The sequence below is a fragment of the Canis lupus genome, chromosome 21, assembly GCF_048164855.1.
Source record: "Canis lupus baileyi chromosome 21, mCanLup2.hap1, whole genome shotgun sequence".
Classification (NCBI taxonomy): domain Eukaryota; kingdom Metazoa; phylum Chordata; class Mammalia; order Carnivora; family Canidae; genus Canis; species Canis lupus.
This window is the reverse complement of record NC_132858.1, coordinates 9,024,950-9,038,255: the sequence shown is the minus strand read 5'-3', so window position 1 is coordinate 9,038,255 and position 13,306 is coordinate 9,024,950. Positions and strand designations below refer to the sequence as shown.

Sequence of the window (13,306 nt, the reverse complement as noted above, 5' to 3'; positions counted from 1 at the left end):
TATCTCAGCTCTCTCCCCTAGGGAGAGCCAAGAACAGCAGGAAGGCCTCTCACTCAGGACATTTGTGTCCAGGGGTGTGTATGGGGGAGGATAGAGGGAAGGGGAAGACAGAGACAAAGGGAGGGAGGAGGTGTGAGGCACCTGCTAACCTGCCTGAGACTCTGCATTTGTCTTTGCCTGCCCAGGGGTGCGCAGGACCTGCTGGCCAAGGGAGCACGGCCTGACCCTCCTGAGCCCAGTCCTCCCCAGCATGGACCAGTACCGCAAAGCCATCAACGATTCCAGCAATGACATCACAGGGATGAACTTGAAGGTGGAGATTGCTGGCCACGTGCTCTTCCGGTCCATCACAGTGGTCGTGGCCCTTTGTGGGTTGGTGGGAAATGGGGTCGTAATCCAGCTTGTCCATTCATCCATCAGGAAGAACTCCTTCCGGGTCTACACCCTCAGTCTTGCTGTGGCGGATTTCATGCACCTGGGTTTGCAAATTGTGTTCTGTGTGCGACGGATCCTGAGAATTTTCCTCTGGTCCTGCTTTCAGCTTCCCAGTATATTGATGATCTTGAGGTTCTTCTCCTATTTCACTGGACTGGGTATCATGACGGCCATCAGCTTCCAGCGCTGTCTCTCTGTCCTCTTCCCTGTATGGTACCGGTGCCACTGTCCTAAGCACCTGCCAGCCTGCGTGAGTGTCTGCCTCTGGCTCCTGAACTTTTTGATGAATATCCTGAGAGGCTACGCCTGCGGTCAGTTGTCCATCCAGACAACTAGCTTCTGCCCTGCACTTGTCACCATCACCGACGTGTGGATTCTCTTCCTCTTCTCTGTCATGGGCACGTCCAGCCTGCTGTTACTCCTCCGGGTCCGGGAGAACACGCAGCTGCATCTGCCCAGAAAGCTCTTCATGGTCATTCTGTTCACCACCCTGGCCTTCTTTCTGTGCGGCGTACCCCTCAGCATCATCAGGTTCCTGGTATCGGAAGTGGGAAACCAGACCTTTGACGACATCTGCATTCTCCTGTCTTCCATCAACAGCACTATGAACCCTGCCATTTACTTCTTCATCAGAGGCAGTGGGAGGCGGCAGCCGGGGGAGCCCTTGGCGGGGGTCTCCAGAGGGCCCCAGGTGAGGACCCAGAGCCAGGGAGAGGCACCCACCCAGCCGAACAGTGGGGACGGCCCCCTGCCGGGTGGTGGGTTCCCAAGTGGGACGGGTGATTAGCTGGCGGAAGTCACGCCTTCCGGGCAGCAAGAGGCAGCGCCTCCAAGTCAAGCACCTGCAGAATAAATCCTGTCACAGCCTCTTTACATAGATACTGAGGATAAATCACTGGAGCCGACTTTCCATGTGAAATGCACCTCTTTGGGCCTTTTCAGCCTATCGTCAACTTATCCTTTGGAAGGCTCGTCAAGGAGGCTGATAGAGTCATGCCGGTGGTCACCCATGCAGAGTCGATGGTTTCTACTTTTGCCTTAAAATTCTGTTGGTTTGCATCCGGCATATGTAATGCTGCTAAAACTCTTCTGGGTGTAGGTGGGTCCCTTGGAAATGGGGTGCCCAGTGACTTTGACCATTTTTCTGGCATGTTCCAAGGTCTCTTCCTAGACTTCTGAGGGATTCATCCTGTTGGGTGCAATGTCTTCCAAAACCTTATTTTTATCTTTAGAATTCCAGTGAAATGAATTTTTGTTGACAGAGTTCTGTTTGGAAGGACAACATAAAGCCGGTCATGGGTTGGGGCTGCTTCAATAAAGCCTCACGTTGCTTTTGTTGTCCAAGGTTGCAGCACCGTCCAGCAGGGAGGAGAAAGGCTCAAGGGGTCTCGGTGTTCAGGACAGACTCCTGGATGCCAGGAGGTCCCTGGGATCTGAAGCCAGCTCTGTGTTTACCATGGGGCCTCGTTCTCTCCCCGAGGAAGCAGACTGGGTCCTGTGTGCAGCATGTCTGCAGGGCTAGGACCCCTTACAGACATGCTTTTGGCTGCGGGGAGAAACTGCCAGCTTCTCACGCTGAGCTCTGGTGACAACCCTATAACTGGGGGTCACCACCCTGTAGCTGGGGGTCACCAACTATAGTTGGGGGGACACTGCCTATAACTGGGGAGATACTGCCTTATACCTGGGGGGACACTGATCCATAGTGGGGGGACACCGCCTTGTGCCTGGGGGGGGGACACTGCCCCATAGCTGGCGGACACTGCCCTATACCTAGGGGGATACTGTCCCATAGCTGGGGAGACACTGCCCTATAACTGGGAGACACTGCCCTATAACTGGGAGACACTGCCCTTTAACTAGGGGGACACTGTCCCATAGCTAGGGGGATACTGCCTATAACAGGAGGGGACACTGCCCTGTAGCTAGGGGTACATGCCTATAACTAGAGGGGACACTGCCTATAACTGGGGGGGGGGGACACTGCCCTATAACTGGAGGGACACTGCCCTGTACCTGGGGGGGGCCTGAAGATGTCACGTGGTGTGCTCACTCCCTCCCCAGGGTGTCAGCGAGGTGGCCATCCTGCCTGGGATGCCTGTGGGGTGACAAGGCCTGCACTAGGGCATCCCCCTTGCTGACAGTCATCTAGAGGGTGGTGGGGTGACATCAGGGTTTCCACCTCAGCTGCCAGATCCCACATTCACATCTCCTGGATGTTGTCCTGCCACCACCGCCTGCCAGGCCAACAGGGTCAGGAGAGCTGCCAGGGGTGCACACAGCAGGCTCGCCTGCTCCGCCCACTCCGCGGGAACCATCCTTGGAGGAGGAGCACAGCCGGAGGTGCCCCCGGGGCCTGTCTGCTCAAGGAGCAGCTGGTACTGCTGGGTCTTTACTTCTGCATCCTCCTGGGGGAGGACTGAACCCCGCTCAAGGAGTCAACTGTTTCTTGGCTTTAGGAAAAGCACCATATCGGTGTCTCGGGGACGCCAGGAACCTGTCATGGGGCTGGGAAGCCGGAAGTCGGGGTGCCAGCATGCTCAGGTGAGGACCCCTGGCCAGGCTGCAGCCTTCCTGCTGTGTCCGCACATGTTGGCAGGTGAGGGGCTCTCTGCGCCTCCTTAGAAGGCCACTAACCTGTTCCTGGGGGCAGGGGGACAAGGGGTTGTTTTGCTCCTGTGTCCACAGGGGGTCCTGGGTTTCAGGAACGGACACCATCTCATGGTGGCAGCCTTTGGGGAAGGAGAGAAATGTGTCAGTCCCCCTGCTTGGGGCATGGCTTTAGTGCAGCCTGATCCCTAGTTAGCAGCCCTGCCGTCACTGTGGGAAGGCGAGGCTTCGCAGGCCCAGACCCCTGCCTGGACCAGGACGTATGGGAGGGCCGTGGGCTGTCTGGCCACTCACCATCCACTCTTCCTGCTTCTCTCACACCCTCCTGGTCCTAGTGGGGACCCCTGCACTATAGATAACTGGTTCAGGGATGGGCGTTATGACCCAGCAGGAAAACACAAGCCCTAATTTCCTGCTGGGTTTAAACCTGGGGGTTTGCAAGGCTGGGGCCATAGCACCCCGATGTGGAGCATGAGGAAAGCCAGCAGAGGCAGGGGAGCTGAGCAGGGCGGGGGGGGGGGGGGCAAGAGTCAAGTTCTAAGGACATGTGCACACCCTGGATCCAGCCAGACCTGAAGTCGCCACAAGCCCTGCACCATTCCATATGTTAGCCAATAAACTCCTTTTCTTGTTTACAAGTTTCTTTTCTCGGGTAAGGCTCTGGGCAGAGGGAGCTGCACAGATCCCACCCTGTGGGTGTGAGTGGCCACCCCCCTCTTAACTTCATTCTGCTCCAGGGAGGCTGCAGTCCCCTGGGGCTTAGCCTCAGAGAGAGGATTCTGGGAACTGAGGGGGTTTAGGAGCAGATGGAAGAGGCGGCTCCTCTCCCCCACCACATAAACCGACTCCGCTCCCAGAAATCACATGCTCTTTATTTGAGTCTTTTTTAATGAACTAGAATGAAAAGACCCCTCTCCCATCAGACGTGAAACAGGATGCTGGTGCACTCTCTGGGCAGATTACTGGCGAGGCCGACGTAACACCAGGGACCCTGGCGGTGGGGGGCCCTCCCGTGCAGGAGCCGGCATCAGTCCACGCCATCCAGGTCCTGAGGGCCTCTGCTCTCCAGCTGATGAACCTAGATGGGAAGTCACACGAATGTCCATGGACAGATGCTAACAGCCACACAGTCCAAACACACTGGTTTGCACCAAATAAGAGTGGAGGTCACGGGACTGGACAAGCAGCCCAGGAAGCAGTCCCCACGGTGTGTGAGGGTGTGGGAAGGATGACAAGCACGTGCACTGGACAAGTCTGGGAGGACATGCCTCAGTACATCGTGGCGATCCTGGCTGTCCGAGGAGACCATGGCGGGTTGTATCTCTGCCTGCGTGGGCCGGCTGAGGGGTCCGCACCTGTCTGTATTTGGCTGCATGGCCTCCAAACCCCACTCCTGATGCGGGGGGACCCACCACTGAGTGCATGTGGGCCAGCCGAGTCCCGCCTCTCACTTACACCTTGTCTGGACCCGGGCTGCCTGGGCATGGCAGGTGCGGTAGCGTCCCAGCCCTCTGCCCACCAGATGCTAGAGGTGCAGACCCTACCCGAGGTGCCATAGTGGGGAACGTCTCAGACAGGCCTGCCCTGTCACCCTGAGGTGACCTGCCCCCCACCCCGAGAACTGTGACCCGGATGCGCAGTATGACTCGGTGTCTGTCCTCCAGATCCATGTCCTCTACAGAGACGCCTCTCTCAGCTACCAGACAGAGTGCGCGTCCGTCTGGCCTGCCATGTTCACTGGTGCAACGCTGTGGTCATCACAGCCCAGCACGGCCAGTGTACCGAGGGCTCCCTGCCGGCACCTTCCCTCCCACGGGCTATTACGACGCGTCCCATGTGCCCTGTGCCCTGGCTCCAGTGCTTGGCCCTGGAGAGGGAAGGCGGGAAGGGCCTGGACTTGCTCTTCAAACTGATTTTACTAACCCTTCCTTCATCCTACTATTATTTATGAGAAAAGGCAAGGCAAGGCAGGTGCTTTAGACATGCAACACCGTCCGGATACACGGGTTGTCTGGAAGCGACAGCAGGTGGCCCCGCAGCCACATGGCTGCTTGTGTGAGTACCACGGCATAAAGACACACACGCCCCGTCGACAGGCTTTAAACACACTCATCCCTTTGCGGAAATTGCCAGTAAAAAACATGGCCGTGAACGGAAAGCTTTTTGTCCTCAACAGAAGAGACCCGGTGATTCCCCGATAGACGCTGGACGTGGCAAAAAGCCACTTGCGCCTAACTCACCTGATCTTCTATGCACCGAAACTGCCAAGGCCAGCTGCTGTTGTATAGAAACGGCCGCAGGTCAAACCTGTTGTCGTCGGGGCTGTAGCTCTCTGCGTGGTAGGCGGGCGTGAGCGTGGTCATCTTGTGTCTGTTCATGGCGTATTTCGAGAAAAACTGCCTCACTTTGTCAGCCACCTGGTGGGCAAGGGACACATGGGCTGGAAGCTGGTGAAGCTGCCAGGACCCAGGGCAGGGCTCTCGCCTGTACGCCGCCGCACTGTGTGTGAACCTCCCCAAGGGCAGTCGGCTGGGCTGTCACACATGGGTTCCTGACCCCAGTGCTTTAGGACGCCGTGGTTGCAGACCTGAGGCTTCCAGGTGGTTCTCTGGGGGCCACCAGGTGAGCCCCAGTGGGCCTGACTGGAGCTGGACAGTGGGCAGGGCCGGTGTGACAGGTGCCAGGCCCCACTCAGAGGAGCTGACCACTGGGCAGTAGTGTCACGGGGGACAGAGGGCCATGTTCAAGGCCATGTCATGCAGACTCGCTCCCAGCCAAACTCTCCCCATAAAGGGACCGTGCCTGCCGGTTCCCGTCCTACCTGCCTTGGGGAACACACGTCTTTCCACATGTTGACGAGCTTGCAGAACATGCTGTAGGGCCCAGCCTTGGCAATCTTCCGGAGCCTGCCGTAGACAGAGAGCTCCGCGTACGTCATGCCCATGTCTTCCTGCAGGAGAGGCAGCGGGATGGTGCTGGAGGATGCTTGTGGCCCCCAGTGCTGCTGGGGCCTGACACCTGGGAGAGGGACAGGTCCCCCCTTGGGACCAGGAGCAGGTACACGGGCATGCTCCCCGTCACTGCCTGGCGACATGGAGCCAGCAGCAGGAGAAAGGGACCAGCCTGGCTTCAAGGGCTGTGATGGACTGCGATGTGGACCCGACAGGATATCTCTCCAGGTTCCAAGCCCAGAACCTGCAAGCTGTGGGCTTATTTGGGAAAACAAAGATCTCTGTAGATATAACGAAGCCAAGGGTCTTTAGATGAGATGGCCCTGGATGTGGGGTGCCTTTATATGAGACGGAATGGAACACATGGGGAGGAGAACCCACGTGAAGAGAGGTAGGGGGACGTGGCCGCGGACCAGGAAGCCCCAGCAGCTAGATGAAGGACCCTCTCCTGGAGCCCCCCGGGGAAGCGTGGCCCTGCAGATGACCTGATTTCGGCTTCCCAGCCTCCAGAACGATGACAGGGTATGGTTCTCTCATTTAAGTTGCTGGCCAGTAGTGTTTGGCTCTGGCAGCCCCAGGATGCCAGGACCAGTGTCAGGCACGACACCCCCTCAGACTGGCCCTGTGCCCTGTCCCAGGGAGCCCGCTATCCTCAAGGGTGGACAGCTCAGCACAGGCACCTGAGCCACGCTGGCCACAGGATGCCAGCCTCACACCGAGGCTCCCACGAGCCAGCCCTTTGTGCATTTCTAGTGTTTGGTCTAACCCCTGCTCAACTCCTGCTGTGCCCCGGGATATATATATATAGTCAGAGCCTGATGAGAGAGACAGATGGTGACACTGGCATTTTGTGGCACAACAGGACAGCCCTCACCTCCAACCAGGGTCTGCAGGACCCCCTGTGACCAGTGACCAGGCCCTCCCTCCTGCTCCCCACTGCTCACCCTGGCCTTCCCTGCTTCACTCCTCAGCTTGAGGAGGCCTGTCCTGACCCTTATCGGAGGGACACTGCCATCATCAGGTCACCTGGGTGGATCGTGTGGGCAGCACTCTGAGCCACCTGGGGACCTCATGGTTACTTCCCGCTTGTTTGTCCCTGGGACTCACATAAATGGCCATGCCCTAGTGCCTAGTGGGTCCTGCCTAGGACCTCCTTCATGCTTTCTTCTGCATGAGGTGGATATTTTCCAGGGTGACATCTTGATTCCCTATATTCAACAATAATACTTGGAGGCTTTAATAGCCCACTTTCAATAATGCATCCCCCCAACAAGGGGATGGAAAACGCGAACCGTACAAACCAACTAGATCTAACACATCTCTCTAGAACTTCTGCCCACACCTACAGAGCGCACATTCTCCTCGAGGCACCCAGAACGTTGCACAGGACAGACCAACTGCTGGGCCATGAAACTGGCCTCCGTGAATTTTTAAACACCGATAGCATCTGCTCTCCAACCACCAAGGACCAGGATTACAAATTCAGTAACAGACAGAAATTTCAGAAGCTCACAAATGTGTGAGAATCAAACTGCAGACTCTCGAGTCACCAATGGGTGAAGGAGAAACCACGAGGAAAAGGAGAGCATGCCTGGAGAAGCAGGATGCAGATGCAGCCTACAGTGTGGGGCAGGGGGCATGGCAGTAGGGGAGGAATTTATAGTTGGGAACCCCTGCATTCAGAAAGAAGACCTCACTTTCCACCTTATGCCACATGGGGAGAAGCGCAAACCGACCCTCAAGCACGCAGCAGGACAGGAAAAGAGAGGACAGGAAGGGGCTGCAGAGAGCCTAGTGCTCCCAGACACTGCCAACGAGCCACCCCAAATGGAAACTCAGAAAACAGTTCCGTTTACAGTTGGACGCAGATTATTATCTGCGCTTAGAAATAAATTCACAAGACAAGTGCATGCTCACACCCTGAAAACAACAAAACACTGGAAGATGGTAAGAAGCCTGGAGTGAGGAGGGAGGAAGACACGCCATGTCCAGGCCTCAGAATACCTCATGCTCTCAGGTGGCAACACCTGCCAATCTGAGCTAAGGACTCAGTGCACCTGCTGTGGAAATCCAAGCTGGCGGTGCAGGTGCAGCAGAAAATGACTCCCTGGTCTCAAAATTCAGATGGAAATTCAGAGGGCCCAGCACAGCCAAAATTATGTTGGAAAGGATGATGAAGTTGGAAGAGTCACATTTGTCGATAACCAAACTTACTACCAGGCTGTGGTGACCAAGGTAGTGAGGCACAGACACAGGGTCAGACACACGGGTCAGCGGGACAGAGTCCAGGAGAGGATCTACACACCTACAGCCAGGTGATTCCCACCAGGATACCAAGACACTCAGTGGGAGAAAGAATCGCCTCTTTGACAAAATGGTGCTGAGACATCTGTTTCTCTGCATGCAAGAGGACGAGGCTAGATCCCTTCCTCACATCATACACCACAACTAACTCAACCAGGTCACAGACTTAAATCTAAGAGTAAAACTATAAACTCCTGGAAAGAGCACAGGTAAACCTCTGTGACCAAAGGAGCTCACAGACTGCAACAGCTCACGGCCACCCCACCTGGTCCACAGAGCTGCACACCACAGCCTATGGTCCCGAGCAGCCCTCAGTGCTGTAGGCCAATGTGGGATGGGATGGGGGAATCAAGAGCGATTCTTCTGAGGCCACACCCCTGCCACCTGCAAGGGACTTGCCCCACTCACCCCGCCTCCTACGCATCAGCCTCGAGAAGGCTGAATTGAAATGTCAAAGCATTGTGACTGGCACTGAGCCCTGGGGTCCCCGGCCAGGAGCCTGGAGATAGAGCACAGGTGCTCGGGACAGAAAGGAAGCAGCAGGAGAGCCCAGCACAGACGCGACGAGGAGGGGACGGGGAAGAAGCATGGTGACGAAGCCACCACCACTACCTCGTCAGTCTGGGACACCTGTCCGTCGGTCAAGGGCTCCAGCTCTGCGGTGGCCGGTGCTGCCAGGATGCTGTGGCCAAGACACACAGAGGCTAGTCATGATGGCTGCCACAGTGCCCATGAGCCTGGGGAGAAAATCCCCAACCCAACTGTCCCAGTCTCCAGCAACGCCCCTGTCAACACACTTCTATCAGCACTGCCGAGCCAGGGCTAGTGGTGCTGGGCTTTCTCGGGGAGAGGGACCTGGATGTCCAGGGGACTTCAGGACCAGGGGCAGGAGGTGATGGCTGGGAGCCACCACACGGGGCTTTTCCACCAAAGCACCACCCACATTCAGGGCCGGTGGTGCTTTCTGTGGGGCCATCCTGGGCATGCAGGACACCCAGGAGCACCTACCATTCTGGGCATGCGGGCCACCAGGAGCACCTACCATCCTGGGCATGCGGGCCACCAGGAGCACCTACCATCCTGGGCGTGCAGGCCATCAGGGGCACCTACCATCCTGGGTGTGCGGGCCACCCGGGAGCATCTACCATCCTGGGCATGTGGGCCACCAAGAGCACCTACCTGAGAGGCGCTGAGCACACTCTGCTGTGAGATGTCGCCCAGTGTTCCTGGGGGGCCTGGTGGAGCCCCGGCATGAAGGGGGCAGCCTGGTCACAGGACCCCATGTGCCCACTAAAGGGCAGGATGGTTTTCATCAGCCAGAAGGGAGCTGTGGCAGGGGCTATGAGGGTGCAGCCACCGGCTGGCGGGCAGCACTCACCGCTGCAGGGCGGGAAGCTGGAAGTGTTCCATGCAGAAGTGGACGAAGGCCTTGAGGTCCGTCTTGCTGATCCCACCTATGGGGTTGATGTCTGCACTGGAGCAGTCGTACTTGGTCAGGTAGCCCAGGAGACTGCAGGGAAAGAGCGTGTGGTTTCAACGAGGCTGAGCCCAGGGCTACAGATCCTGCCTGTGGCCCAGTCCCCAGTCCTCAGGGTGCGGGGCCAGAGCTTGGCAAGCTGGAGGGTTTCGGAGAAGCCTGGCACACTGGAGCCGTCCGCAAAGAGGCAGAGGCTGCGGACCAAGGGCAGGTACTCAGTATACCCGAGAAGGCAATGGGACCAGCACACAGATCTGGGAAGGACCCGCATCCAGCTGGGAGCGGCGTGTCTGCAGGGTGGGCCGGGGACAGCAGAATGTGGGGCCGAGGGGTGGGGTCCCTAGGAGGGGGGGCCGGACTTCCGAGCACGTGGATGCTGAGTCAGCAGCAGCAGGGCCACCTCTCCGGGCCTGTTGACTCCCCCTCCCAGAGATGTCCTGTGGTGGGCAGAGAGTGGCCCCAAACATACCACAGCCTCTACCCAGAACCTGTGAACAGGTGACTCTGAGGGCAAAAGGGATTTTGTGGATGCGATTAAGCTAAGGTCGTTGAGGTGAGGTTTTTATCCTGGACCTCAGGTGGGCCCCTGATGCAGTCACAAGCGTCCTTAGAGGTACAGCAGGGAGGCAGGGGGCCAGAGCCAGAGGAGCTGCGAGCAGGGGAGGGGCGCAGATGTGGCCCCACTGGCTTTGTCCTGAGCCGAGGGATGTGGCGCCTCCAGAAGGAGCCAGCCCTGTCGACACCTGGAGTTCAGCCCAGTGAGATTCATACCGAAGTCATATCCTACCGACCTGCCAGCGGGCACGGTGCCCTTGACACCAACTCCTGGGCACTCATTACACACACCCTCCAGGGGACGCATCCCTCTCCACCCACCGTGTTCTCTCGCTGGACCTCTGGGTGATGGCAGGTCTCCACTCACATCCCAAGCCCTGGCCCCCACGGGGTGACTCCCAACCCTGCCCTCCACCCCTGAACCTCCTCGGTGTTGGCCTTCAGGGCCTGGCATCTGCTGGTGTCGCCAGGCACATGTGTCACTGCTCCCAAGATCACACTTCCACACCAGCGGCAAAACACCTGCTCACTCCGCCAGGCTGTCCTACGCCTGGTCTGGCTGAAGATGCACCTGCCCCGACAGCATGGGCCCCATCCAACCTCCACCCACACAACCAGCCTTCCGTTCAAGAGAAAGACTAACCGCTCGTCCCTTCAGACTCCTGCCAGGGAGCAAGGCCTTGGGTCTAAGAGCCCCAGGGCACCAACAGAGGGGCAGAGAACACCTGGTCGCTGCCTTGAGCGGGAGCCCCTCTCCTGCACCCCGGGGTGGGCGCCCCGCCGCTCCGTCCTGTTGGGAGGGGCAGCTCCGGGAGACAGCGATCTACCGGCCAGAGAGACGACATCTCCGTTCTACCACAGGCCTCCTCCTGCCACTGAGACGCATCAGGAGCTGATGGTGTTGGGGACAGACAGGTGCGGCACCCTGGTCAGCTAGGAGACCCACTTGGTGCAGAAGTCCAGAAGGGAGGTGGCCGCCTCGAGATGGCCGGCCACGTGTACGCATGAAAGACGGATAGACTTCTGCTCAGATGTCAGCCCCAGGTAGTGCGCTGGCCGGACTCAAAGGACAGCTGCGCTGAAGGAGTCATGTCCTGGGCCGAATGTCCGTGTGTCCCCCAAATTCACATGTTGAAGCCCCAACCCCCAAGGCGACTGTTTGGAGGTAGGTCTTCAGGAGGTCGTAGGGCTAACTGAGGTCACTGGGGTGGGGCCCTGATCCCATAGGCCTGGCATCTTCACTAGAAGAGGAGACCCCAGGGCTCTCCACATCTGCCGAGGGAGGGCGCTGGGACAAGGCACGTCTGCAGGCGAGGAGGGGGGGGCCTGCCAGGAACCCCGTGGTGGGGTGGACAGCCAGCTGCACCCCCAGAGCCAGGCTCTGAGTTGTCCTGCTGTGGTGCCCATGGACTGGGACGGTCAGCTAGCAGGCGTGTTCACAAACTCCACCACCCCAGCCCTCCCACTCCCGGGAGCTAAGTATGCCCCAGGCCCCCATCCTCCTGTCCCATGCCCCCGTGCCCCCCAAGCCAAATCTCTCAGGGACATGCCCATTCCCCTCCTGCTCTCTCTCCAGCCATTGCCACCAGGTTCCTGCCCTGGCCCCTCCTGTAGAGTCCCCTAGCCCCGTGGCCAGCCCCAAGGCCCCCTATACCTGAGCACAAGCACCAGCAGCCCCAGAACAGCCTCTCTGCCTGGCTCCAGGGGCCTCTACTCTCAGTGTCACTCCCACCGCTGGCTGCCCCGCCTCGTCTGTGGCTCTCCCTTCTCTGTCCATGTTCAGTCCCGTGCTGGTCCCAGCTGGTCTCGCAGCTTTAAAGGGCATTGTGTCACCTGGGGACTTCCAGATTCAGGCGTGTGACTCACGGCTAGACTCCAGGGCCCCGTGTAACTGCCTACTACTATGCACCTCCACGGGGGTGTCTGGAAGATGTGTCAGAGCCAACACTCCCAACACTGGGCCCTGACCCCACACCCCACCAAAGGCCAGCCCATCCTTTCGGTTGCTTGGGTTGGCCAGGCGTCCTCACCCCACGTCTGGTCCACCAGCACATCCTGTCGCTTCTCCTGCCAATACCAGGAGCCAAGCACGCCTCGCTGTCCCCAGCCTTACCCCGCCCCACCCTGCCAGGCCGCCCCCGCCAGGCCAGACCTGGACTGATAGGAGGTGAACTTGCTGCACCACTCTTCAAAACCCTCCAGGGATGTCCCCCCTCATGTAGGGAAAGGCGAAGTCCTTAGGATACCAGCTGAGGCCCCGCTGCGGGTCCCCCATCACACTCCCCGACTGGACCTTACAAGCCACCGGAGAATCAGGGACCGGCCACCTTGCTGCCCGCGGGGGCAGGAGGTCAGCTAGCAAGCAGGAGCCTGCAGATGGGGAGGGGATGCTCCGTGCCCCCTCATGGTGCATTCCCAGCTTACCAGCCCCTCCGACGGGACAGGCTGCCCTCCTGGTACGGCTCGAGGTACAGTGCTTGGCCTCATGGCTCCTCCAGCCCCTCTGCACTCAGCACTGACCACCAACATGCCCCTGGCCAATCAGGGTTCCAACCTTGCCCTGACCTCTTGCTGTAGGTGACCAGGGGCTGGGGGCCCCTCCCAGACACCTCAGGGCCTCCTGTATGGCAGGCTCTGTGCAGGAAGGAGGGAGCACAGTGACCCCAGAAAGGCCTGTTGCACGACTGGGGCTCAGCTGGCAGCAGGGATCTGGGGGGGCATTCCCATCACCCCCTAACCGAATGCCCCCGCTCTGCATTGTTCAGCTGTAGTCAACCGCAGCCATGAGTGCCACCCGATGCTGGGTCCTGTATCCCAGCAGATCACAGGATACGGGGGGCACCTCATTCCCACAGCCCCCACTGCACCAGGACCTGGCATCTGTGGGCCACCTGTCCCCTGCCTCGTGCTCACCCCGATCACCTCTCCTCACAGCTCCTCAGCTCCCGGGCCCCTCTATCTCCAGCACCCTTGC

General features: G+C 58.9%; 2 protein-coding genes across 2 annotated transcripts in view; one reads left to right on the top strand and one right to left on the bottom strand.

Annotated features, from left to right (window-relative positions):
- Positions 1-250: 250 nt before the first annotated feature.
- LOC140613592 (mas-related G-protein coupled receptor member X2-like) lies at positions 251-2,544 on the top strand. Its single transcript, XM_072792028.1, has 2 exons — positions 251-1,126; positions 2,500-2,544. The coding sequence occupies exons 1-2, from the start codon at positions 251-253 to the stop codon at positions 2,542-2,544; spliced, it is 921 nt and encodes a 306-aa protein (XP_072648129.1).
- Positions 2,545-3,896: 1,352 nt separating this feature from the next.
- The window catches only part of NADSYN1 (NAD synthetase 1), a 37,717-nt gene continuing 28,307 nt past the window's right edge, over positions 3,897-13,306 (bottom strand). Inside the window, exons 17-21 of the mRNA XM_072790346.1 lie at positions 9,679-9,810; positions 8,913-8,982; positions 5,867-5,995; positions 5,286-5,462; positions 3,897-4,123 (exon numbers count right to left, since the gene is read on the bottom strand). Of these exons, the coding sequence (XP_072646447.1) occupies positions 4,073-4,123; positions 5,286-5,462; positions 5,867-5,995; positions 8,913-8,982; positions 9,679-9,810 (559 nt within the window). The 3' untranslated portion in view covers positions 3,897-4,072. The remainder of the gene's footprint in view (positions 4,124-5,285; positions 5,463-5,866; positions 5,996-8,912; positions 8,983-9,678; positions 9,811-13,306) is intronic.

Excerpts from the sequence above, each read along its gene's own strand:
- LOC140613592 (XM_072792028.1), top strand. The coding sequence starts at position 251 with ATGGACCAGTACCGCAAAGCCATCAACGATTCCAGCAATGACATCACA. Across the intron at positions 1,127-2,499 it reads GGGTCTCCAGAGGGCCCCAG|GGTGTCAGCGAGGTGGCCAT; the intron begins GTGAGGACCCAG and ends CTCCCTCCCCAG.